General features: G+C 36.4%; 1 protein-coding gene across 4 annotated transcripts in view; it reads right to left on the bottom strand.

Moving 5' to 3' along the window:
• LOC141746166 (neurabin-1-like) overlaps nucleotides 1-26,232 on the bottom strand; it is a 42,063-nt gene that overhangs the window by 5,664 nt on the left and 10,167 nt on the right. The window contains exons 3-17 of one of the 4 annotated variants that reach the window (XM_074594116.1): nucleotides 22,637-22,769; nucleotides 22,000-22,120; nucleotides 21,378-21,482; nucleotides 21,079-21,199; nucleotides 20,463-20,606; nucleotides 18,865-18,918; nucleotides 16,936-17,165; nucleotides 15,214-15,310; nucleotides 14,950-15,133; nucleotides 13,987-14,138; nucleotides 12,859-13,192; nucleotides 9,980-10,067; nucleotides 8,840-8,911; nucleotides 8,080-8,275; nucleotides 2,283-2,399 (exon numbers count right to left, since the gene is read on the bottom strand). In XM_074594116.1, coding sequence (XP_074450217.1) covers nucleotides 2,283-2,399; nucleotides 8,080-8,275; nucleotides 8,840-8,911; nucleotides 9,980-10,067; nucleotides 12,859-13,192; nucleotides 13,987-14,138; nucleotides 14,950-15,133; nucleotides 15,214-15,310; nucleotides 16,936-17,165; nucleotides 18,865-18,918; nucleotides 20,463-20,606; nucleotides 21,079-21,199; nucleotides 21,378-21,482; nucleotides 22,000-22,120; nucleotides 22,637-22,769 — 2,148 coding nt within the window. The remainder of the gene's footprint in view (nucleotides 1-2,282; nucleotides 2,400-8,079; nucleotides 8,276-8,839; nucleotides 8,912-9,979; nucleotides 10,068-12,858; nucleotides 13,193-13,986; nucleotides 14,139-14,949; nucleotides 15,134-15,213; nucleotides 15,311-16,935; nucleotides 17,166-18,864; nucleotides 18,919-20,462; nucleotides 20,607-21,078; nucleotides 21,200-21,377; nucleotides 21,483-21,999; nucleotides 22,121-22,636; nucleotides 22,770-26,232) is intronic. The other 3 variants (XM_074594117.1, XM_074594118.1, XM_074594120.1) reach the window with 3 other exon arrangements.

Genomic DNA, 26,232 nt, shown 5'->3' with positions numbered 1-26,232 from the left:
GAACAGGAAGATATTTAATCCTGTATAATTTGAAATTTTCACTACTGCACAAGTGAAAAGCACAGGTTTAACTTTTTTTCAAAATACCAACAGGAAAGTGAGAAGCGTGGAAGATGAAGAACACTGATTTCTGAGTAATACTTATTGGTCATTAAATAACAGTTGTTTGGGTTTTCTTCCCCAACTGTTTACCATCCTTCCAGAGGCAGAGGGACTGTCCCAAGGTGTTTGTACATCAGAGTTACAGTCCCCAAAGAGTTACAGCACGTGCGCACACACACGATCAGCTGCAAATTCAGAAAACAGAACTAAAACTACTTACAAGGTATGGAGCATGAGAAAAACATGTGCTCCTGCGATTCAGAAAGCAAGGACAGAAATACTGGAGGCTCTAAAGATAAAAATACAAACCCCAAGAAAACCTCAATGCCATCACACCATGTAACACAGTAAGAGCTGTAGAAGGGTAGGAGGGGTTACCAGCTGGCTTGCTAACCAGCTGGGAGCTGTAACCAGCTGGCTGCCGACAACCTACCTCTCGCCACACAGTCACATCCCCAAACTGCCTGTGAGCACCAGCCCAGCAGAGGCAGACTCCTCAGCCCTCCTCCTGTCTAGATTTCTAACGGGCATTTCCATGTCCTGTCTACCAACGATCCCAGGATTTGCAGGGCAGCAGCCCATTCCCCTGCCAGCAGGGGTTGTTACACAGCATGATCCCTGCTACATGTTCAGGAACCCATCTGAACAAGCAGCACCAGGTAGAAATTCTATTTGTAAAGGGCTTTAGTTAAGGATTTTAAATACCCAAAATTGCCATAAGATTGGTTACTCATTGTTTTCCCAGACCTCAAGGTATTGTACTACTAATTAAAAACCTCCAGGAACACAACTACCTATTTTTCTTCACACGCACCGCTTTTAAAAAGAGAAACCAGCTCAGAGTTTGCTTATCATTATCCTCAGAACAGACCCTGATAACCAATGTAATTACTGAAAAGGTATAAACAACTTTCATTGGTCATACACATAAGCAACATATGAACTAGAGAGAACACTAGAATCAGACTCATCTGTAAGAAGGCTCAAATCATCCCTTTACACGTGGACAATTAGTAATAGACAACTTTCATTTGAGTTTTAGAACCAGAAGTTTGCTGAAAGTTGTAACACTGATCTAAGAACAATATTCAAGAAGATATTTAGTTAAAATTTTACTATTTATACTGCTTGAAAGTTTTAGAAACACATAGTCCGTTCATGAACCATTCCATTCAAAAAAACTGCAGGGAGCACTTGCAAGGATAGATATTAACTGAAGTCCTTCTCGTTTTCATTAGGTCTATGACTCATCTCTGATAATAATCTGGAAGAAATTAATCCACTACTGAAACCTGTAAACTAGTTATACGATTTTTGACAACCCAGATTTTTATGTTAGTGATTTCATATTTATAACAATGATGTAAGGCTGTTCTGACTTTCTGCATATTACTAGAGTATTTTAAGATTTTCACCAAAGCCTGGGTTAAGATAGCTAATAACAAACCTCCCAGATTCATGAACCACCATTTAATTTTTTATTCTTTCCCCCCCCAAACATTTCACTACCAGTTTAGCAAGCCCTCTAACTCATTTCTGATGATTGTGTTCAACTTTCAACAACTCCTCCTAGTCTATAAAGGATTTCATTTATAAAGATGCCCATCAGTCAAACACCAAATGAGACAGTATCTCAGAACGTTACCTAAGTGTGGTCTTTAGGTTTCAGCTGTAGCCAAAGGAGTTAGTTCTCCAGGGGAATGAAGACTGACTTTCAGGTATCTATTTTTCACCTATGTATCAGAATCACTGTCTTCTGCCCCCTTGCCCCCACCCCGCCTCATTTGTTTGTTTTTCTTTAGATGAAATTTTATGGTAAAACAAACCTGCACAGCTGTGAAGGCAAGGTCAAAAACATTGCAGTTTTCATTCACGAGGAAGTTGCTTTAAATTAGTGGAACAGAAAGGTGTTACATTTAAAATTAAAAACCGCAATTTGATCAGAGAGAGTTCATTCCGATTTTTATGCTATAACTAGGATCAGAACACAAAGGCTGATACAGCATCTACTAGTTCACGTCCTTAGTTCAGCAACAGCTTACGATTCTTTACAGTGCTCTTCAACACTCAAATACGGAGACAGCCATCTAGTTTCACATGACACAAATCCGTTTCTATCAAACATGCTGAAGTGTGAACAACGACATCAACAAGACACATATACACACTCTGAAACTCACCTCATTTGAAGAGAAGGTTAAAGTGTGTGAACGACCTGACAGATTTGGTTCTGTCACTAACCCTGAAAGTTCACAACTTGGCTTGCTATGGTATGTATCATCTATCACAATTCTACTCTGCAAACAAGTGGAAATAATGTTTTATTAACTCACTCCTTTGAAAAGCAGGTCATAAGGTGACATTCTAGTAATTCTGATTTTTGGTAAAAAAATACTATAACTCGGTTATCTTTAGATCACATATGAAACGCACTCACTCTATCAAGCATCTGACTTGTTAAACTTCTGAATTTGAAAACCCAGTAACAAATTTAAAGCAATATCCCCAATAAAAGCACCTTGTGTGGAGAATCAGCCGTAACCTGAAACGGTGTTAAAGTCCACAAGGAAATACATGCGGTTACTTTTGCAGCAGGCATCCTGTACTCAGGGAGAAGCAATTTAAAATTCATTTGGTGGAATTATTCGTGCCGAATTTGTGTCCAACTGAAAACTACACAAGCACTATGAATGCACTTCAGGAGGGGCTGTTCTGTTGGCGAGAAAATCAGTCCCAATTGTTTATGGTCATTGAGATTTCCATGGCACAGAAGTGCCCCCATGAATTACAAAGTTTCTGAAAATGAGAAGTAGGTTTAGACTTCATAGTTACCCACTATCTAACCACTGTAGTTGGCAGGGAAACAAACAGTCTGTCTTTGCCTGACAGTTCATTGCCTGACAGTTCATTGAGAACTGGAATAGCCAGGGGCTTTCGGCAGCTTGCAGATCAGGGTTTAAATTAGTTCATGAATAGAAAATACAGAGCTTGCCTAAGGACAAGCTTTCCCAAAACTTTAAATTCTGATTTAAGATACTGTATTGTATTGCTGTTCATTGTAACAGCTTTCAGGAGGGTGGTGAAACATTGGGAACAACTCTCAGGTTTCCCAGAGAGGTGGTAGATGCCCCATCCCTGGAAACATTCCAGGTCAGGCTGGATGGGGCTCTGAGCAACCTGGCCTAGTTGAAGATGTCCCTGCTCATGGCAGGTGTTTGGACTAGAAGACCTTTAAAGGTGTCTTCCAACCCAAACTATTCTACGATTCTATTTTGAGGTGGCTGCATTTGAGGCACAGAATCATGTCATCTGAAAATTACCTTGATATGAAAAATACCACATAGGTGTAAAATACCTTTAGAAGAAATTTTGTAATAAGTGGACTATATCAAGCTATGTAAACTCTTCTTTAAAGCACCAAACAGTGTAAAACCACTATAATAAAGCCGAACATTTCAGAAGTTAAACAATTACTCAGATGTCTTTACAGAAAATGGTTAAACACTGTAAATCTAGAGTAATTATGCAGTTTGACAGCCTTAATAAATTACTTTTGAAATAGAAAATTCTTCTGAAATAAAAGATTTTGAAAAAAATTATTCTTTCAATAAATTAATCAAGTGCTATTAGTTTAAAAAAAAAAGTAACAAATTAAAATTTAGGTTAGAAATACCACTAATATAAGAACTGTAATATTGAAAGAATGTAAAATCATCATAGCATTTACTGTTTACATTCAGTTATTGCACTTAGTCTGTGTTTAAAGGAAGCTTTTAGACCTGTAATGCCCGCCTTGGCATCTAAAACCAGCAGGGTCTGGGTTCAAACTAATCCAGCAGCCAGCACCCGTACGCCTTAGTCAGGCACCTGAGCAACTCCAGCTGAAGACCACGAGAACAAGAGATGCTACACCTGAAAACTTCACAGCTGGTTTGGTCGGAAAACCTTTCTAAAGAATACTAATATATTGTGTTTCCCAGAATATTTTCTGATTTGATTACCTCCATTTCCAACTCATATCCTGACCTCTATGGTATTTTTCTTTAGAGTGAAAAATAATTCTGCCAAAAGCATGCCTCCTACTTTTGCCTTTCTAAACTCTATTCCTCAGCACTACTCTTTGCTGCCTACAAACAGTAAGCAATTATTTACCATTATTTTCTCTAATTTTCACTAAGTCTCTAATCAAATACCTATACTTGTAAGGATGCCATACTATATCCCTATATGCAGAAATAACCGGAGATCCTAAATTAAGCTGATGTTAAAGACATTTTTCTTCAGTAACTTTTGCTCCTGTAAGAGAACTATGTTTTTGCAATTGTCTTCATTGAGCACTTCTGTATTTGTATTTTCTGATTTCAGTTTAACCTGAACTCTAAATTTTATAGATAATTCTATTTTTGTTTTGGGGGTGGATACTTGAACTTTGCATTCCTTTTTACTGTAAATTACTGATACAAATTTCTAGTCTTTAATAAAAAAAGGAAAAAAGTAAAGAAAACCAAAAAACAAGGAAAAAACCCACCCCCAACAAACAAAAAAAACCCCAACCACAACTTGAGTTTTCCTACTACCTTTTCATGCAGTGTGGTATGCATGTACATGACTGAAAAATGGTGTTCCATGTATATTGTTCATTAGTTACGTTATATTTTAGGGACTTCTTCAGTCTTTCAGATGTTAAAAAGTATTACCAGAAACAACAGAATACTTTGTCCATCAACCTATTCTCAAATTAATTTCAACACAAACTGAAAATCTATTTAGGAACCTTTCCTTTAGCCACCCTGAGTTCACTCTTTCTACCTTTGCAGAGCAATTGAGAGCAATTCAGAAACAAAATTGTGCCAAAAAAAATAAAAAGACAGGGTAATATTTGAGCAAAATACTTAATGAGACCTTAGAAAAAATACAAAGAAAACATAGCCAAAAGTAAAGCATCCCAGCACCAGCTGTAAGGTTTTCTCCTGCCCCTGCTCCTATTCAGTTTAAAGTAGTAGTACTTTCCTTTTAAGGATTTAGAGCCAGTTGCAAATATTTTTGATTCCTGAAGAGCAAAGAATTTGGACAGAAGAGGTTTTACAGGTATGATTCCTAAGACTTAAGGTACTAGGATATAAATAGTTCACACCAATGTGTTCTTCCTTGCAATGCAAATGAACCACTGCATACAAGCTTACAGAAGCTAAATAATGCTCTGGAAAAATAATGAATACGAAACGTATGTATGTGTTTGGTTTGTATCAGGAAATGGGACTAAATTAAGGGGCAGATTATATAAAGGGACTAATTTAAGAACTGTGCAATTTAGAAATCTTATAAGGCTAAACAGTCTGCAGACACCCAGATCATGGGATTTTAGTTCTTGTATTTCTAGTTTTCGCAAGCAACATGAAGTTGTTTAATTACTTTGCCAAATTATTATTTTAAGACTAACTTCAGTATCATTTTAAGAAAAAGATAATCCTTCTAGGTACATCAATTCATAGAGGTGAATTTTGCAGAAACAGAAAACAGTTAAAATAATTATACTCCTTGCACCATCGATATTAAAACACAACTACAGAAATCATATACAATGCAAAAAAATAGGAGATTTTTAAATGACAGAGTTCTCATTTTAGGGTTTCTACTTTTACCTGCTCTTTAAGAAATGCTTTAGTCTGATCACATGGGATACTACAGACATAAAATCAATAAATATTATGGAATTAATATCAAGAAAAAGGAGTATTCTTTCCTTAAATTCTGGGAAGATGATTTTGTCTCTGCTGTTATGTTGCTTTGCAACAAGACGCACCGCTGAGTGCTCAAGTACATTTCTTTCTCAGTTTCAACATCTTTTCACAGTGAGGTTTACCAGCCAAAGCCTTATTGTAGTGCAAACTTCATGTTCAACTGCAGGTTAAGATCTACAAATATTAGTCATTCCAAGCGGTAGCTCCTGTTACATGACCATCTTTATAAAAGACCCTAAACATTGCAAAGTGAAAACAGCTTGACTTCAGAGAGGCCGAGTATGATCTTAGGATCAATTAATGTATGAGAATCTGTTCTGTAATAGGGTCGGCTTTCTACCGTTTTACAAAAGACTTGTGTATTGTTCCAGCTGCTGGTTTGCAACTGGCACTAAGGAAAAGAAAAGAGCAGTGAGCAGCCATTACACACTGGAGCATGAGAAGGAAACAAAAAATAAAACAGTGGACAAGAAACCAGGTGGAAGGTTAAAGTGATAATCAACTTGGATAAAGCATACAATGATGAGGAGAAAAGGCTCTTATTTCAGGGCAATGTGGAAAGGAAGGGAGGCCCAAATCTGGTAAGATCTAGACCTTTTTGATTGCCAAAAAAAGCGTCTATATAAACACATTAAGGGGTGCTTAAGCACATTATGGGTGCTTATAACAGAAATGCAGCAGTGAGACTTTTACTACACTCAGAAAAATTATCTAAATCAGACAGAAAGGAGGAACGAAGAGGGGAAGAATGGGTGCTTCTGAACCAATGACTTTGAAAGCTAAACCACTGAACGTTTATCTGTACAGAAAACACCTCCTTCTAGCTTTGCTACAGCCTATTAAGACGATCAACCATGCACTCCTATTTAATCAAAGCTGTACCAAAGTGTACACATACCCCCTTCAACACGGACCTTGCAGTCCCAAGATCCTTGGGTTATTTACAGAAACATCTCTTGACCACTACGTTCTTCAACAGAAGCAAACAATGCAGGAGCTGTAAATACACAAGGCTGACACACACTGGACAGTAAAGTGTCATTCTACTTCAGAGATTCAAAAGTCCCTACTCTTCTTAAGTTCCTGTGTTATAGCAAGGTACTGTATGGTTCTGAAACTAATTTCTCTATTTTTTATAAACTATGTACGCAGACAGCTTAATCCTTCACAGGGACTGAAATTCATACTAAAAAAAACCAGAAAGTAATTTAAAAAAATGTGTTATAACAGCATCTTAGTGCAATCAGCACCTGGAAACGCGGAAGGCCAACTTGTTGTTATCTGCCATGTATGCAAAGTACCACTGACTTCATGGACTACAACCTGTCAAGTTTCTCCTCTAGATTTGTAACTCATTTCTCTCTAATAACACAAAGGAAAAGGAAAAAGTGAAAGGGTATTTTAGACAACCAAAGTGAAGAAAAAGTGTGAAACTCAAGGAAAAAACCCTAGCTTATGAGGTTACTCAAATAGCTACAATTTTGTGTCTGACAAAATCCAAAGGAAACAAGAATGAAGATGTTAGTAAGACTGTTACTAACAGTCTTACACTGAAAAAGGTTTCGACAAAATATTTGGACAGTGCACACATTAAACTTCTTACTTTTTACAGACATTTCTTTCAAACAGTTTAAAGACAGTAACTTCATGGTTATAGACTGAACTGCGTAGCCTCACTCTGAAGATCTGGTTAAAAGGCTTTTAATTATTAGAACATTATCAGTTACTCAGAAGCAGTTTCCTAGAAGAGACAGTGTTCTACCGATGTATCTCTTGGCTTTCAATGTTAACTTTGTTAATGAAAACCATCCACCTGTCTGGTACTCCACCCCTCCATCGCAGTATGGTAAGAACTGGCTGGCCAACCACCTGGGAAGCTGACCTCTATTTATGTACGCTTCCTCCAAGTATTAAGACTGTATTAGACAGGGAAACAGATTTGGCTTTTAAAAGTATACTGTCCTAAAGCTAGCATCACTTTTAGCATTATAAACCAGTGAAAAAACAGACCCTGTGATTGCTTCTTAGACGCTACTTTAGCCTGAAGAGCCTCCACTGATGCTTCAACTGAACGCTCGCACAGTCTATGAAGTCTCAGACTTCTGCAGGAACGTTTGTAAGAGGTGACGCGGTCAAGGACTAAGTCATCAAGCTTCCACGTACTAAGCACTGGTGTTTTTGACTTTATCAAGATGCAACGCTTAAAATATTCAGAGCACAAATTAGTCATCTTTACCTTGCTTCTGTTCTTCTCCTGACCATGTTCAGAGCTGTCCTGCCCGCCCTGAGGAACGTGCAGGCTGCTACTGGAAATCTGAGGCTCTTTGTGACTGTCTCCAAACCAAGAGAAAGGCATGCAAGTAGGAACAGGGGAATCCGAATCCGATGCAGACAGATTGTTGCCAGAGTCGTCCAACAGTTCTCGGGAACCTCTGAAATAAGTCGATTAAATTGTGTTTAAACAACAACAGCAAAAAACCCCACGCTGCCTCCCAAATACACAACCAACCCCCCCAAAACCACCAACAAACTCAAAACACACACCACTCCTTTTTACCCCTTTCACAGCAAATTTGGTACTTAAAATGAAAACTGATACTTGCCTTTAAACTTCCATGCAATTTAAGAGCTTTTGCAGTATTTCGCACAACAATTTAACAATTTCAAATGACTTGCTAATTTAATTTACTCAACAGTCATCTTCCCAAGCAAAATACAGGTTTTATATTTAAGATGGGGTACAATGTGTTCATCTTATAAGTCACTTTAAAATGTAACTCTGCTTTACTGTTTCCTCTATACTATTCTATGTATTTTTCTTATTTCATAAGATTAGAAGCTCATCTCCACATCATCATATTAATCTTCACAGAATTTTGCCACTGTTACACTTGAACATACTTTAAGGTCAAACAGTAGTGATAGTTTTAAAGAAATTCTGAAGTTAAAAATTTTAGGAATGCAGCACGTATGTATTAAACAAACAAAACAACTACCTGCTATCCAGAGAGCCTCTTAGATTTTCTTTTTCTTGTTTCTTGCCCTTGCCTCCAGATTTCCGTAAGCCACTGAAGTGAAAAAACATAATTTTCATAAAGTGTTTACATTTACAGTGTAACTTTTTTTTTTTAATCAGCAAGCTGGTTTTTACGCTGATTTCAACAGCTCCAAAAAGCCACATTTATGTTGTTACACACAGCATGATTTTACAGATTATGCATGCAATTAGAAAAGTACTGTGATTCGTGTTTTATTTAAGAACCACGACGGAGTTATGAAAGCACCTTTCAAAGACCACATATAATCAAAATAAAAACAGAAAATGCTCAAAGAAACTTAGCATATAGTGGATACCACCAAGAGGAAGAACGGAATTTTTTTGCTATATAAACGTTCATATGCAATACAGAGTGACTTGAACTACAATCTCTGTGTGCAAAATAAGTTATCATTTTTGCTATATGTTAAGATTTATTTGTTGCAGTACCAGTCTGAGTCTTTGATGTCAGCTGGCTTCAACAAGCTTTATGCCTGGCTACAAAGGAGCAAGGCTTATTGCAAGATTTAGCAACTGTTCTCTCAAATCCTCAGAGATCAGTTTGTATTTCCAGATATTATGCAGCTTGCACTTTTGTTTCTTTTTCCCCCCTGTTCGCAATCCTGTCTCCAAGGAATAGTTCAGTAAGCAGCTACTATAGTTACTATAGTTAACTATAGCTACCCCATATAACAGCACCTCTACTGCAGAAGGAATCAAGGCAAGACAGGTATCTATTTTAGCCTGTAACACCAGTGGGCCGTAACGTTCATCTCTAGGGTCCAACAATATTTCGGCATAAAACTACACCTGAATTCACAATTTAATTACCAGAGAAATTGTGCATTCAGATAAAAACCTGAAGAACCCCAAGAAATTCTTTGAGGGGAAAATGTACACATAAATAAAATCAAAATGTGGTGGAAAAAACATGAATGCAACATTACAAATTCAAGATGAAAAAGGCTGTCCAGTGGTGTTGCTATGAAGTAACATTATTGAATTTCCTCAACACTTTTTTATTTAGAGAACACGATATTGTCCAAAAAGTAACACCGAAAACAATTTTTTTTCCAAATGAACACAAGTAAAATCTTACCCAAAATCTGGAAATCTCCTTTTGGACTTCCCTGATGATGTTCCTTCATTTGTTTCTGCTGTCTTGTCTTCATTTTTCTTTTCTTCTGCTTTTCACAGAGGGGCAAAAAATAAAAATGTTATTCTAAAAATACTCGCAAGTTTCAAGTACTTACGATGATGCTTCTAAGTAAATAAGATACTGAAACCTGAACAAGCATTAAAATTCGCATTCACACATGCGGATATTCTCTATGGCATCTTCCCATCATTCTGGGAATTGAAAAATGGCAACACAGCAGTCGCTTATGACTGATCAAAAATACTGCTTTTGATAAACAGTATATATATATAAATATATATATACACACACACACACACACACACACACACACTGTCTACAGAAAGATAAAACTTACCGCAGTATTTTGCTTCAATGAATTACAAACAAAAGCTAGTTTAAGATAGGTTTAGAAAAATGGTACCTCTTTCTTTTGCAAAGCGTCAACTTCAAAATACACCAACAAGTTAGCCGGTATAAGATGCATGAAAGAAACTCAGTTCTAAAGCAACAGTTGAGCAAGTACAGCATTTAATCACCCTTTATTACACTTGAAGTATTATAAGATGTTCCTTTTGCATTTTTTCTGGTTCAGCAGCTAGTCCAGGCTCACTACTTGGAACACAGGCTACCTACGGAAGCTGCTAGCTCCAGAAAGTGTGTCTAACCAGCACGATAGCCAGCACCCGGAGAGCAGACAGATCCTAACAAGCAGAGTTTCTTGGAAACAGTATACAAACAGTGACTATTCTTTCTAAAGAAGTCATTGTGACTTCGAAGCTCCTCCAAGACTCCGGTATTTTCAAGACTGGAATACAACCTGCTAGGATCCAATTTTTCACCAGAGGGAGCACGTTCGATTGCAGTTAGTCAATTATTAAATTAAGTGACAAACTCAAACATCACACTACGCCTTCCCACAGATTGTGATAGATTACTGCAAGTCCTGAATGTACTTCTTTTTAAATTCTCAGGTTACTGGATTATTTTTTTTAAATAATTGAAATATGTTTTGTACCGCAAACCAGGCGTTTCATAACTAAGCTGCCTATGAAAGACACACAGCCTGTTTTTTATGAGACAAAGTAGGTTTTAAGTTCTGTCTTTAAGACAACTCCTGACATAAGTAACGTATACAGATGCCTTCAAGGATCATAAAAAACAAAACCTGTGTTTATTACACAAAACTATGGACAAATCCCCACGACCCCATCAGCTAATAATCCTTCCTGAAACATATGTTTCTGATCCACATCAGAACTTTATCTACTAATTAACTGCTCTTTCTAAATGTGTAACATCCAATAAATTATAACTACCAGTTAAACTGGTTATTTTTCCTGTCATCTTAAATACAAAACCAGGAGAATTAATTTTAATATTGACATTTGTTTCCACCTCTCTCTCCAGAGGTAATATTTTAGGAAAAAAGGTAATTTCTAAAATGGACTACAATAGATTAAAATATAGACTGATCCATGAACGGATGTGAAGGTAATAGAAAGGATTTTTTTCAATGAAATAATAGGTAGACATTTAAATATGGTTAGAAAGCAACAATCTAGCAGAAAGTAGCATTTAGTGTCATTATGCCTACAAAGAGCAGGCTTTCAATACTAATCCTCATCTTTGATGTACTGCATTAATTAGCTCTTCCAGTGACTCTGCCAATTTTAAGAAAATGTTTGCAATGCCTCAGCCATCACAAAAAATTTGTAGAAAAAAAGGCAAAATCAGTCATACCTTAGGTACTTGTTTTGATAGGATTAAAAAACCAAAAAACCACAAACCAAAAACAAAAAACACCAACCAAAATGAAACAAAAAGAAGCTGGGGTAGACTATTTTTGTTTAAGACGTTATGGAAACACACAAAATGAGAAGAGTATAGAACAAATCCTGTTTTCATGGTTATCAAAAGAAAGGTTTTGTCTGAGCCGTACAGAAGAGTCAGGAAGTATAATCTGCCTTTATATATTGTGCTAGCTGACTAAAGCAAATATCAAGCATTTCAAATATTTTATCTTATCCCTTTTTCAATTATTCTTAAGAAAAAAAGCCAAATATGTCCATCAAAAATGATCAGTAGTGACTAGGCTGATTATAATACTCTTAACCTTTTCCTAGAAAGAAATATTCTAAGAGGACAAGACGAATAATGCAGTAATTCCCACAACATTCAGAAGCCGTATCTTGTTTAAACACCCGGATAATACCTGGAAGCACAAAGCCAACGTGGAATTTTTCTGGGAGTCGGGAAGTCAGTCAAACTTACTCTCTGATACATTCCTACTTATGAGGCTAGTGTTTTGCAGAAATGTGCTAGGACCTTTACTGACCATCCACAGTCCACGACTTAGCTCCTGCTCCCCTCTAGCTTACGTCAAGGCAACCATTCAGACTCTGGATTTATCAGTTTGGGCTTTTACCAATCTGACATAGACCTATTCCTTTCTGTAACTGTCTAATTGAAGCAGCATTTATTCTGCAGGCACCTTTTGGATCCTTGGCGCCATAAATTATTTTAGAAATGTTGAGTTTTTGCAGAAATTTGGTAACTAACTTGTTGCAGATGAAGGAATTAAAAGATAGATGAGCCTATTTCAGAACATACTACTGTTGTATCAAAATCTTTCACTGAGTAAAAATAGAATACAATGAACTTGCACAGCTTTTTGCTAACTTCAAACTTTCCTGAAGAGTTAACAAGTGGTTTCAGAACAGGTAGTTAGTTTTGTAGTCAACTCGTTTTCCCCTTATTGTTCAATATTCATTTATATCTACAATCCGTAATACTTAAACTCCAAAGGATTAAAATAACAGTAAACCCGTAAGCCTTACCCTTGGCCTCTTTCCCTTTCCCTTTTGCTTCTTTTTGCTTAACATTCTTGGGATACCCTTGAGGAGAATTTGGAGCCATCTCTTCAGGAGGAGGTGAACAAGTGGTGGTTGTGCTATTTTCGTTGCTTGGTTTGTGTACTGGAGAAGAGTGTGTGGAAGCAGAAGGACTTGACTCTAGAGGACTTTCTGTGCTTTCTGTTTGTTCAAGCTTTTCACTCTTTCGATCTATGTCATCCAGGCGCGGGAGAGTTAATTTTTCACTTGTTTCTAAGGTCTTGGTTAGGTACACAGTGGAAAGTTCTCTGCTGAGAACGGTGTCTTCTGAATCGTCATCCTTCAACAAATTCAGAAGTTATTTGATGGTAAGTATGACATATAATCATTTGCTATCTAATCTTTTAGAAGGATGCAAGGATATGCGATGCTACACACAAACTTACTGAGTTCAGAAAATTTTAACTTAATCTCTTGTAGACATCATCTAAATCACATGAAGCCGATTTTATAGGCTGTCCTTTTTCCATCCCATACAGATCCTTCTACACATCCCGAATCATCTTTCTTTAGCCGAGTCAGAAGCATTCTGGTACATCTTGACCATTTCAATCCAACGCAATCACGTTTCAGTCTAACTGAAGTAGTTCAGCCTTCTCCCTCTATGACAGGCTCTCTCATATACCGACTACATACACCTCAATTCTACAACCATTTTCCAGAAACGTGCTAGAACATTTTACTGGTATACTTTTTGTGGACTTAAATGACTATTCATGGAATAATGAAGCATTTCAGAAGTGTTTAGTTTTTGAAGAGGTTTGGTAACTAACTTGTTTCAGATGAAGAAATTAGAAGATAGATAAGCATATCTCATAACATACCACTGTCACTGTATCAAAATCTTTCAGTAAGTAGAACACGACAAGCTTGCATACTTCTTTGCTAACTTCAAATTAACTGAGATCACGTATGCAATATGAACCCAAACAGGGTTTTTCACTTGATACAGCATAAAAATATAGTGCTTTGGCATTTGAATGAAGCATGGACAACACTTACAATTGCAAATACAGCTAAAACCAAACATGCGTTCAGGCTCACAAATGCATAATTATCTACTGATATTAGTACCTGTAGATTTGCAGTCTGTTGTCCAGCCCCTAGAGATTCCTTCAGCTTTGATCGAGAAGGTGGCTGGCGTTTTACTTTCAAAGCAAGCTGAGCTTTTGCTTTGTGGGCACTGGTGTCTAATCTTGGAGTATCCCCAACAAAAGCATCAAAATCTGCAACAAATATGTACTACTTAAAACCAAACAACACAACAACTGGTAGGCAAATTCTCCAACCCACTGTCAAGAAAAATATTCAGAAGTTAAATCACAATTATTCTACCTGTTAATCATTACAATATGAAAATACTGGTTTATATAATACTACAATATTTTAACATATTATGATAGCAATTCTAATTAATTTGAAATACATTTCTACCCAATTTCTTCAATTAAAAAAAAAAAATCCTTCAAGATATATTTGTTACCACGGCTTAAAACCTGAACTTTATTCTCAAATACATGAGAATTTGTGCCCCAAATGTACCTTCCTATCCTTGTTCTTTAAGATAGAAACTCTTTACAAAGCACCTAAGCATCTACCAAATCTTTTTAAAATACGTTTCTCATTTGAGCCACCATCTGATATTTTATAGTATTCTGGGCATAAAATTACAAGACCAAAAAAAAAAATCATGGCACATTTTTGTGTAAATCATAGCTTAAAATCAATAGGATTTTCATTGACATATCCCAGTGTTTTAGTCCCACTAACTTTATCAGTTTCGCTAATAGAGAATCTGAGGGACAGTGAAGATGGATCTCTCTCCATCTATCCCCTCCTTCCCCCAGCATTTAAGAATACTACAATACTGAAAATGTTGGGGGACCTAAACAAAAACATCCACACTGGTTCAGGTCAAACATTTACCCAGTCAGTAGGAAACAGCAAACACTTCTTTTAACAACAAAAAAAACAGTACACATATAACTCCTCCTAATTTGTGTTAAATGCAAATCAAAGAGCCTACAATCTACTTACCAGAAATTAACTTATCTGAAGAATTTAGTCTTTCTTCTATTGATTCTTTTTCATTTCCTTCTCTTATCTTTGACTGTTCATTATATTGGCCTGGATTTTGACAGCCATCTTCCAATAAACTGTCACCTCCAAACATATACGGCATTCTCTCATATACTTTTAACTTACTTTCAAGCTCTGAAATCTGCAAGAATTAAAATTCAGAAGTGAGATAAACTTCTGCATTCTCAGAGAGTTGTATTTCAAAATATAATACTGCTTTACTTTTTCCTGATATATTTTCAGCTGTTCTGCGTATTTCTGGTCTCTTTCTTCAAGTAGCCTTGAATGATCCTCCTCTTTTTTCATAAATTCTGTTTCTCTGGTGAAAGAAACATATACATATATATGAAAAAGTAATATATAGAAGTGTAGAAAAATACATAAAATAGAAATATGCACAGCTGCATTTACTAAAAAGCATTCTGATAGTAAACATTGAAAAAAAATCAGTCTGTAAGGTGTAACTGATTCATTAATCTTGTAGCATCACAAAATGACCTATGTATTTGTATGCTTCTACTTTCTTCAAAAGAAAATACACATGACAGTATAATTTACTCTGGGCTGAGAAAGGATGCGTTGCAACACTTTTTCTACAAAGCTACAACCATCTCTTTACCTTTAAAGGTGGCAAGCAAGTTGCGTATACATTTAAAGAGTGCACGAATCGAACATTACATCTTACTCTCTTCCACAAAGATACATGCACACACAGTATTTTCCTTCCTAAATCTATGGTAGAATTCTTTGTAGGAAAATAAATTGCATTTCAAGTTTCCACTTGGTTCAAATTGCAATGGCTGGGTTTTACAAAAAGAAACAATGATTACAAGAAGGAAGCAAAAATAAAAGCTGCTTTTTCCTGCAAGTCAGATGGAATAACGTACAAAACCAGAAAATAAGTGTAGAACACCTACACAAAACGCAAAAGCTTCAGGGACAGTCAAAAGGAGCAATGGGAATTTGCTAAGCAGCGAGGAAATGGCAACTAGCATGTCAGCAGTCATCTTAACGTACTTTTGAACTTCCATGTGGATAAGCTTGGGAGGAAAGGGGAAAGGAGACCTTTAAAAACGCTCACCAAACTGCGCAAAAATGCACTGTGAAAAGTAACATTTCTGGATGTAGACTACAGAGCAAAAGATCATGCAAACTACCTTTAAAAATAAGTAGTAAGTGGAGAAATTGGGGACAAGAGAATTACATGCTTACAGTGACTATCAAAAGCAACAGTTGTTTTCGGTATTATCAAGACACTTCTACAAGTATTTTGCAATTAGCTCTTATTTAGCTAAGAGGAAAAAACACAGACCAAATAGACACAAACACACAACAACAGTGTTCAAGTCTTACACAGGCATATCTAATAAGCAGTATTACCTCTACAAAAAAATCCAAACCTGTTAACAGATTGAACCTACTGTTTTCATGCTGCCATTCTGATGTTCTAGATACATATCCCAAACTCTTAATTTTTCTCAGAATTCCTTTTACTCCCCCTACAAGATACCAAATCACACGTATCTAGCTCTTATTGTATATCCTTTGATGCGTACCCCCTCTGGAACATTTAAGTTGGTCAAAGCTAGAGGGTTTTTCACAAACAGCAAAAGGTATTGCCAAATAACTCATGCCGAATTTCAAGTAGTCCTTCCAAAAGTATAGACACATTACAGTTGTTTTAAAAATTTGTTATTAAAATATTAAATTTTTCCCCTAAGCTTCGAATCAAAAGCAGCAGCGGCAAAATTTTTGGAGAACCTTTAAAGAAGCTGGTGACTTAATGTATGAAAGAATTTAGCATGTATAGCCCACGGCTTCCCTAAACTCTGATAAATAAAAAGTGTGTTAAGCAAATCCTAACCCTAGGCATGGTTGTCAGCTTTCTCCATAATGTAAAAAACATACAAGCAAGAAAGAGACCTGGTATTTTGGGGTACTTACTTTTGTTGGTAATCTTTTAGCAATTTCTTGGCCTTGCTGTATTTCTTTTCAAGGGCATCACATTGTTCTTGAGTTTCTTTAAGATGTTCATTTACTGTTTTGCATAAACTCTGTGCCTCTAACCAGTAGGTCTCTAACTTCTTAATTTTCTCTTTGCTTTCGTCTAAGTTTTGCTGAAGTTGGGCTCGACTCAGTTTCCATTCATTTTTTTCTGCTTCAACAACTTTTAACTGAAAAGATTAATACTTAAAGAATTAATCTAAACTAAAAGATGGAATACAAAAAACCAGTTGTTTATACATGTTTAACCAGAGAATAGCAAATAAAATAATTTAAATAATAAATAAAAAACTTATCAGTAATATTAAAACAAGACACTGAACTTCTAAAGAAATCATATCAACTCTTCCAACCCTTGCTATTCCAAGTAAGTTTAGAACTCAAACCCAAGAGTCTTTTACTACTTCCCCATTTATATTGCTTCTTTTTAAAGAGATAAAATGAGTAAGATCTTTAACGTCAGCTTACGTTGACTTGTTCAAGACCTCACCATCTCTTAATACCTCTGGAGAGGCCTATTTTGATTACCTTCAAAGGCAACTGGAGATAGAGAGTCTTAACCTGTGTAAGACAAGCCCTCTGTCCTACTACTTTGTTACCAACAGCTTTTTGAATAAAGCTAATGAGACCAGTTGATTTTCTCTTGTACTTTATAAGGCACCGGTCTTCCTAATAAATGATGATATACCCATGGTTTGCTTTCCTGGGGCTAAAAACACCAAACGCTTCCTCAACAAAGGAAAGGGGTGGGGGCCCTGCAGCTTTTCATCATCTACAATATAAAAGAGACTGTTAACGTGAAGTTCTCCAGGTCCTGGAGGGGCAAGCAGGGAGGACACCGCTCGGTTTGTCCATGCCTCCTTTTTTGGGGACATCATTTACGCTGAGGAAACCACTGCTTTTGAAGCCAGTCAAGATCACCTGCTGATGGAACACAGATGTTGAAAGGACCAAGAATTTCCTCGATTAAAAATGGGGCAGTAAGTTGTACTAATGCCAACATTTTTAACAGCTTTGTAGCAATCCAGTTGGGCCAAATTTCACAAATACTGGAAGGAGGAGGAGCACTGCCAGAAATTAAAACCAGAACTGTCGTAAGAACACAAAGTTGGTTTTGGCTGCCTTGCCCCTCTACGCTTGGAGGTCTGAGCACAAGAAAAATAGGTACTATTAGTAAAAGTTATTGCAATCTGAAGCACTATCCCCTCCCCCTGCAATGTGCTGCAACCTGTCCTGGGGTACGCATTTCTCATCGAGGCAACACGGAAGGGCAATGGAGTAAAAGAAGCTGCTCGCCTACTACAAATGTTTCCAGAAAAAGGCCACGTGCAGATCTCCATCAGAGTAAAAAAGCAGCAAAAAGAACCAGTCCTCACCAAAAAACCTCCCCAGAGCACATCAGAACTTTGAGGAGGGAAACAGAGGAAAAAGGGTAACAGAAATAACTTTCTGGTAACAGATAGTCAGCCACAAATCATTAACTGTACGTGCCAAATCTATACTCAAGTAAGACAAGTTCTGTCTGCTGAAAATGTTCTCTTACTTGTTTGGGAGCTTGTTTCATACAGTAATCCATTATATTCAGTTCTACTCTAAGCAGTAATACTGAAGCATTAATTTTATAATGGCACAGGGGGGAGTTTATGGTTGAGGCGTTTTTTGGGGGTTTTGTTTTTGTTTTTAGAATTTGAGGACAGCTCTTCAGCTTAGGAATACTTGTCTTTCATAACACAGAGTACACAGAGCCCAAGGCCTAAAACAGATCTCTGCCTTCTGCATTCAGCCTATTCTTGGTAAAATTTGTAGGTAGAAATAAAGAAAAAACCCAAAATAACCGTCACCAAAAAATAATATTCTTTGAAAACTTACTTTCTCCTTCAGTTGATTCACTTCAGCTATTGTTACTGCGTGTTTTAGCTGTAGCTGAAACAAACAAACAAACAAAAATTCTATAAGCACACATAAAATTACACTTGAAACGCTAGTTTTAAGTAGTTGTCCGTGATCCCCTTCTTCCTCCAACCATTTTTATAGTAGCATAAAGTCAACTTAATTATTTGTCAGCTACAGGAGAAGTTACCATGAGCCTTTGTTAAAAAAAAAAGCTGAACTCAAATTAAAATGAAAAAAGTTCCATGGTATTCTATTTGCTACAAAAACCAATACATGACCACCTACAGGTAAATTCTCACATTGTTTTCTACTCATTAAGAAAAGTGAGGAGCTTAAAATAATGTTTCAATGTGCCAGGAGAATGAAAAGGCAGCAATGCACTTATGATGACAACTGGTACACCGAATCAAGTAAAAATTTAACAGTACTAAATATTTTTACTTATCAGCATTTACAATAACAATAAACATGCTGGCTTTGTTTTAAAATTAAGCCTCGTATTTCACACCACAAGTCTTCATAGGATTATTAGAAATGGATAAAGACTACACCTAAGCCAAATGTAGATTATTGTTAACACGTCTTAAGAAAACAGCACACACACAAGCACAAAAGTGCATTTTTTTGACAACTGTTAGTTATTTCTTGTATCTCACTTTCCATCTGCAACCCTGGGGGGATTATTCATTTTTTTTTGGCAAGGCATAGTGCACCAAACACACATTAAAGCAAATGAATCCATGACTATCCTTTATTCAGATTATGTTAATAACAGCATAGTAATGATCCTAGCTGAGAATTTAATTGTATCCCAAGTAAATATAGCGCTTATAAAAAGATGCTGTAGCCTGCTGCTATGTGTTCTATCCTAGAAAAACCATAAATGTTCTCTAGTGATCAACAGCCTGAAATTTCAATTTCCTCAATGACATCATCAATGTTATCAAGAGAGCGAACTGAGGTCTGCAAAATACATGCAATGTTATCAAGAGAGCAAAAAGAGGTCTGCAAAATACTGATGCTTTATAAAAATAAGCTGATGTAGGCACAAATGGCATCTGACAAAACAGTTTATTTGCAGTATAATTTTCTCCTCCAGAGTGAAAATGACAGGGACTTAAATCTGCCAAAGAGGCCCAGATGTGTTTTTCTTGTCTTCTTAAAGAACATCTGACCACAACACTCCCCCAGCTAAAGCCATTCTACTATGCAGCACATAAATGTGAAGTCCAATGGGCCAAAGAAGAACTAAGACAAGCATCATGTCTATTTAATGCAATGTTCAACAGCACAAGGAGGGAGGTGGTGTTGGGTTCCAATGCCCGTTTCCAAAGACTTATTTAATTTAAATCAAAGGTCCATTTAATATAAGTACATATAGGGAAGCTGGGATCAGAAAACTACAGAAAAGCTACAGTTCAAGGGACATTTACCAGACAGATTTATTGGCTATGTTGGGAAAACAAACCCAAAACCACAACGAGAGGGACATGAAGGAGATTATATCCAAATCTTATGAAGTTCAGGTGCTCTCCAGTGCATCACAAAGAATATTTAAGAAACTGCTACCACACCTCTTTAAATTTAAGAAGTGACTGTGCTGAATCCATATCCAGTGATAAACCTATATCTTCGTTTTCAGGAAGATCAAAAACTTCTACAGATTTTCCATGTAAATGTGACTCATATGTATCGTCATCGTCATCATAGTCATCGTCCTGACAAAACAGGAAAATCATGACATTCTGTAACACACACACACATTCTGCATTATGGCAGCAGCAATAACAAAAGCCCACAACCAAGGAATCCAAACAGATGCAAACCTTTTCTCAACTAGTTATTATTCCTTTTTAGTTTCTTATACCTAGGATAACCTTTAAAGCAAACACTGTCATCAAAGTGCCGCAAAAGAGAGCTAAGCCATGCATAAAACAATCAGAGACAGCTGATACTTAAAAAATATCTTTTGGATTATTGATAAATTGCAAGTATAGCAAGTTCAGATAATCATGTGTCTTGATAATAGTAATGTATGAGGTTTGTATTTTCCATTTTTAACAAGTTGCCTGTTTTATACTTTTTTTGCTTCAACTTGATTCAAAAAACATTTACTCCATTTGCAGAAGTTACTGCATGTAGCAGTAATCATGTACTTTTCAGAATATGTAAGTATGTACGATGTTTCACCTGCTCTGTATCATCATGAACATAGTGCTGCTCATACAGGCATCTCTCTTGCTCTAAGGTCTCACTGATGAGGCGGGCTACTTCACTCTGAGTCCCTGGCTTCTCTCTCCCAATCAGAAACCTACAGAAGAAAAACAAATTACCTTGCAGCAAAAAGCTTAAGATATGCTTAAGAAATTAGTTTGCTACATTGTCACCTTCCACGTCACCTTTGTAAAACTTTCAGGTTACGGTTTTGTATTCTCCATTAATGAAACACGACAAAAAAGAAAGTATCATTTCACAGAAAACATACGTACCTCACTGTGCCTTTGGTGTTTTTTAATACAGTGGCTGCAAAGAACTGAGTAACTCCCACTAGACTTATGCCATCAACCTCAACAATCTGATCATTTACTTGAATTCTGCAAAATAAATAAAAGCTTAGCTACCAGTTCAATAGAAACATTTTGGCTTGATAGATTTTTGACATGACAAGTATCACTTAAAACTCACTAGTATTTATAATGAGAAATTCTGAGTCCTAAGAAATTCATTGCTTAAAACCAATCTCCTGATCCTCAGTTACGATGCAGATCACCAATGAAAATTTACACAGTATTTGTCTTTATATTTTTTATACTATCTACACAATGATTGGTGTCCTGGGGCGACAACATGATTTTGTGGCACTTTTACACGTGGGCACATTCTAAGCTTTTCTCATATATGCTGCAAGCAGATCTATGCTTATTTTGCAAAAACGTCCTACATTAAACAAGACCTGTTTTTAAAAAAATTAATATAAAGCAGGAAAGTAGTATTTATTCAGCTGCATTCAGCTTCTGTACTTTTATTCACAGTATCCAGCATATCCAATGAAAATGACTGGGCTCAGTTAGAAATTTGTAAAAAGCGTAATCAATTCAATGAAAAACTCACCGTCCATCCCTCTGAGCAGCTCCCCCATCTGTTATCGTTTTTACGAAAATACCTAGTTTTTCCAGTCCCTGATCAGCACCAACTCCCATTCCAATAATACTGATGCCCAGACCACTGTCACCTAAGGGATTCAGAAATCTAACGTTAGCTGCATAAGACAAGATGTAACACTTAGCAGTAGTGAGCTGATTCAAAGCATTCCAAGTCCTTCCACACAAGAGATATGAAAATTCACTTAAAAAAAAAGAAAAAAGAAAAAAAAAAAGAAAAAAGACAACAACGTATTTTCTATCTAGATACTACTTGAAGCCTTTTTGTTCTATAACTGTGATTGCCTGTTAGATTCAAAGCTTCATGGTATCTGGAGGAGACAGCAAGATTTATGAAATGTATACATTTTGGTGCAGATCTGTCACTCAGTAATGTAGCGTTCCTGACTCACTATTTAGTATGACCACTTGCACTTAGGAGAGGCCTGTCCAGTTAACATGCACTAAATTCAACAGAACTAGCCACAAATGGAAGCCTGAACACACATTCAAAAATTCAAGACCTAAATTCAGGGAAAATACAATTTAAAGTTGTTTTCTTCTGTGTGTACAGTGTCTCTTTCAAACATTCAGGATTTGATTTGCACCTTTTTCAATTTCCACAGGAAACACTTCCATTTTTTCCACCCTTTTCTCAAGTTCATACTCAGCTGAGGCTGCCACAGGGTCAACTTCTTCATTACGTCTATCGTAGTCTTCATTTGAGTATGTACTAAAAACCTAAGAAAGGTAGCAGAAAACTTTTTTTAGTGCTTTGACACCCCCTTCCAAACATGAAAAGCAGTAAGGAAATTAGTGATTTCAGGGATCCAATTTTTTAAACAACTATCAATTTAATAAATACTGCTGATGTAAGACAGTTTCCAACTTGCTCAGAAGTAACATTTTAGAAGTTTCAAAACAATTCCTTAAACACTTTTTTGTGTTGTAAGTGCACCAAATAGTTAAAAGTAGTAAGTCATGGAAATCAGTCATCTCCTCTTTAATATAGTGTGAATTTTTTTTTTTTTTGGACTACATTCCCCCAAATCCTTCTTCCTCTCTTCTTCCCTCCCCCCCCAACACACCATCTGCCAATTGCAATGCTTCAAACAGATGTGGGTTTCTGATTTTGCAAGGGAATCACAGTTTCCCAGGAAAAGGAAATGCCTTGTTACATACATTACTATTTTTAGTAATCACTCTAGCTGAATTCTAAACTGTTAAAAATAAAAGATAAACAAAAAACACGAATTAAGACAGAAATCTAGAAAGGAAGAATGAGCTACATGTAACAGGGTTTTCTTATTAGCATGTTCATTAATTGTATTTAAATTCCTAAGTTAGGAAAAAAAAGAAAAAAAAAAACACACCCCATGTATCTGAAAACCAAGGTTTATCTGCTTAAGTTTTTGCAGGCACCGAGTGTTTTACTCCACATCACTGTATGATAAAAACCAGTTATGGACTGCAGCTGCAGCAGCCATCTCCCTAATCAAGAACATGCAGTGCTGACACAAAGTTAATTTACACTGGCCTATGAAGTTTTTGCAACTTTTGCATTTTCCCACAAAGACTACCTAGACAGGTAACTGCAATCACGCAAATAAGACAGAATTAACTGTAATTAGCTGTACTTAACATTTTCCTGGTGCATTTACATCCGCTAGCATATGGTGTCAGCTCTGCATGGCAGTAGCCTCAGACACAGGAAAATGGGCATTGAAACAAGACTACCAAAAAGCAACTCGTATAAGTCAGTATTTATAATTTAAAATTATAAATTTTATATTGTAAATATAATTTAAAATTACAAAATTAAGCTCCCCATGGGGAGCTTAATGCTTCACCTCCAGGCTACAGCTGGAGGGCAGTTTCACAATCTCTTCGCCAAATCCTGCAAAACAGCTACTCCAGAAACATGGCACGGCCATATAGCAGTCCAGTAAGTAAGCAAGATTAGATCCACTTGGCTGAAAGGGAAGGAAGAAACCACTCTCGGAAGTCTTATGTTTCCCCCAGTAAAAGAACCTTCCTCAAAAGTTGCTCTCCCTAAGTCTTGCACAAAGGCAAATAAACTGATAAACTCCTTGGGACTATCATACAGGCACCAGTGGGCAACAACTGGACACGGAAAGATGCGAAGGGCTGCACTTACAGGATCTGCCCTCCATAAACTTTACAGAAAAATCTGCAAAATAGACAAAGAAAGACATCCAAATAGTCTCAAGTATCCTCACCTTATCCTTTATCCTTTTATCAAAAAAAAGGTGGCCAAGTGCTTTAAATTAATCTACCTCCTCGCATCAGTCAACAGGACACGACGCAGAAGCACTTCATGAAACGTTATTTATTGTCCCTTTGGAACAAGACCAGTCTAGTCTGGTTCCTTTCCATCTCAACAGAAAAATCAGTCTCTCTTAAACTGTAGTCAAGTTATAATAAGATGATTTTTAAGCTAATAATAAAAACGAAGTTCATGACTGGTCAAATGATAACTTGTTAATGAGAATATTTGAGTTCTTGAGAACAAATCAAACATTGGGGCACAAAAAAAAGTCATTTGCTTATTTATAAGTGTACATATGATCTAGCACAAACACATCTATGCAAATGAATACTACTAATATTTATGCACACTAGCTTTTTAAGAAAAACCTATCTTAAATCAATTCTGACTAATCCACTAAGAGAAAGAATTCATACTTTTCTATTAGTGACAGACGACAAGTGTGTAAGAATGTTTATTCTAAAAACTATAACAATTAAGACAGGATAGACCCATTTCAAAATAGTAAGAAATACCCACTCTGACTTCAGAAAAATAATTTTGAGGAAAAAAACATGAATTTACAAAGAACAGAGGAAATGCAAAACAGATATATGACCAGAAGCCAAACACAGCAATAACAAAAAGAGAAGCAAGAGCACGTTAAGAAAACCATGGCCAAAGAGTCAAGGGCAAAAGACAGAAATTTTTACTGTGTACATACGGAATCATAACAAGGTATTCATCTTTTATGAGACGGAAACAGTAAAATTGTTGATACTGATACAGAAAACACAGAACTGCTCAGCAAGTTGTTCTTGCCAAGTAGCAAAAGTAACATTAAACACCGTTAAAATGCGTATAACAAATAATACAAGTTACAAGTTACACAGTTTAGAAGATTGATGAGAAAGCTAAACACAGTTCATCCCTGCACTGTGCCTGGCAGGGTTTAGGCACTGAATCAAACACATTAGGGACAAAAGAAATTCTAATCTTACTATTTAGAAGCCACCGCTAGCCACAGATTGTAAAATTATTAGCGCACAAGTGGTATTTTTAAAAGATATGCTTTAGTAAACACAAGTTATTGTCTCAACATAGGAGAAACCAGATAAATTTTACTGTGGAAACCATGTGAATTTCACACCACAGCTTGTTATAAATCCAGAAGGTTAAGCTAAGATTAATAACTTCTGGATCCTGTCAAGCTAATAAATGATGAAGAACCCTGCTACTTAACAAAAGGATTTCTTTTTACACTCAAGGCCTCTTTTCCTTAGAATGAATAAAAATAATTTTAATCCAAAAAAGTTCTGACAGATGGATGAATTTTTAAAATATTTTTTTAATGAAATTGTTAACATACATAACCAGGAATTTTCAAATATATACTTAGTCCTTAGACAGCAAATATATTTATTTGGAGACAGAACGAACTGCATCCTTCACACCAGGAAAATGAATCACTTTGTGAATGCAAAGCTCAGTTTGCCTCCTTCTATGAAGATGTGAATATCAACATCATCAAGATCAGCACTGAAAGAAACCCAAGGCAGCCTACTGTCCAAAAGATCCTACCATTCAGTTCCCGTTACTGTGCAGAACTAAGACATCTCCATTATATCATCTTAGTGCTATCCCAGAAGAACAACAATGACCTTGCTTCATTCAAACTCTTAGCCGTACATAAAAACCTCTACTTAAGAGCTACGTTAGTTTCAGCAGGATGTTAATTTTGTTAGAGGGCAAACACTCACGCAAACACTTAGTGAATTAGATGACTACGGAGTCATAAAACACAGTCCAAAGACCTGCATTCCCATATTCATTTCTAGTAGATAGATTTGTTTGTGCCTGATCAAAAGCAGAACATTAAAAAAAGTAATTAAACAGTAAGATTAAGAAATCAATAACTGCCCGGAAGGGCTCCCA

Source organism: Larus michahellis, chromosome 7 (assembly GCF_964199755.1).
Source record: "Larus michahellis chromosome 7, bLarMic1.1, whole genome shotgun sequence".
In the NCBI taxonomy this organism is placed as follows: domain Eukaryota; kingdom Metazoa; phylum Chordata; class Aves; order Charadriiformes; family Laridae; genus Larus; species Larus michahellis.
The sequence above is the reverse complement of the archived record's forward strand: the minus strand, read 5'-3'. Positions and strand labels throughout refer to the sequence as shown.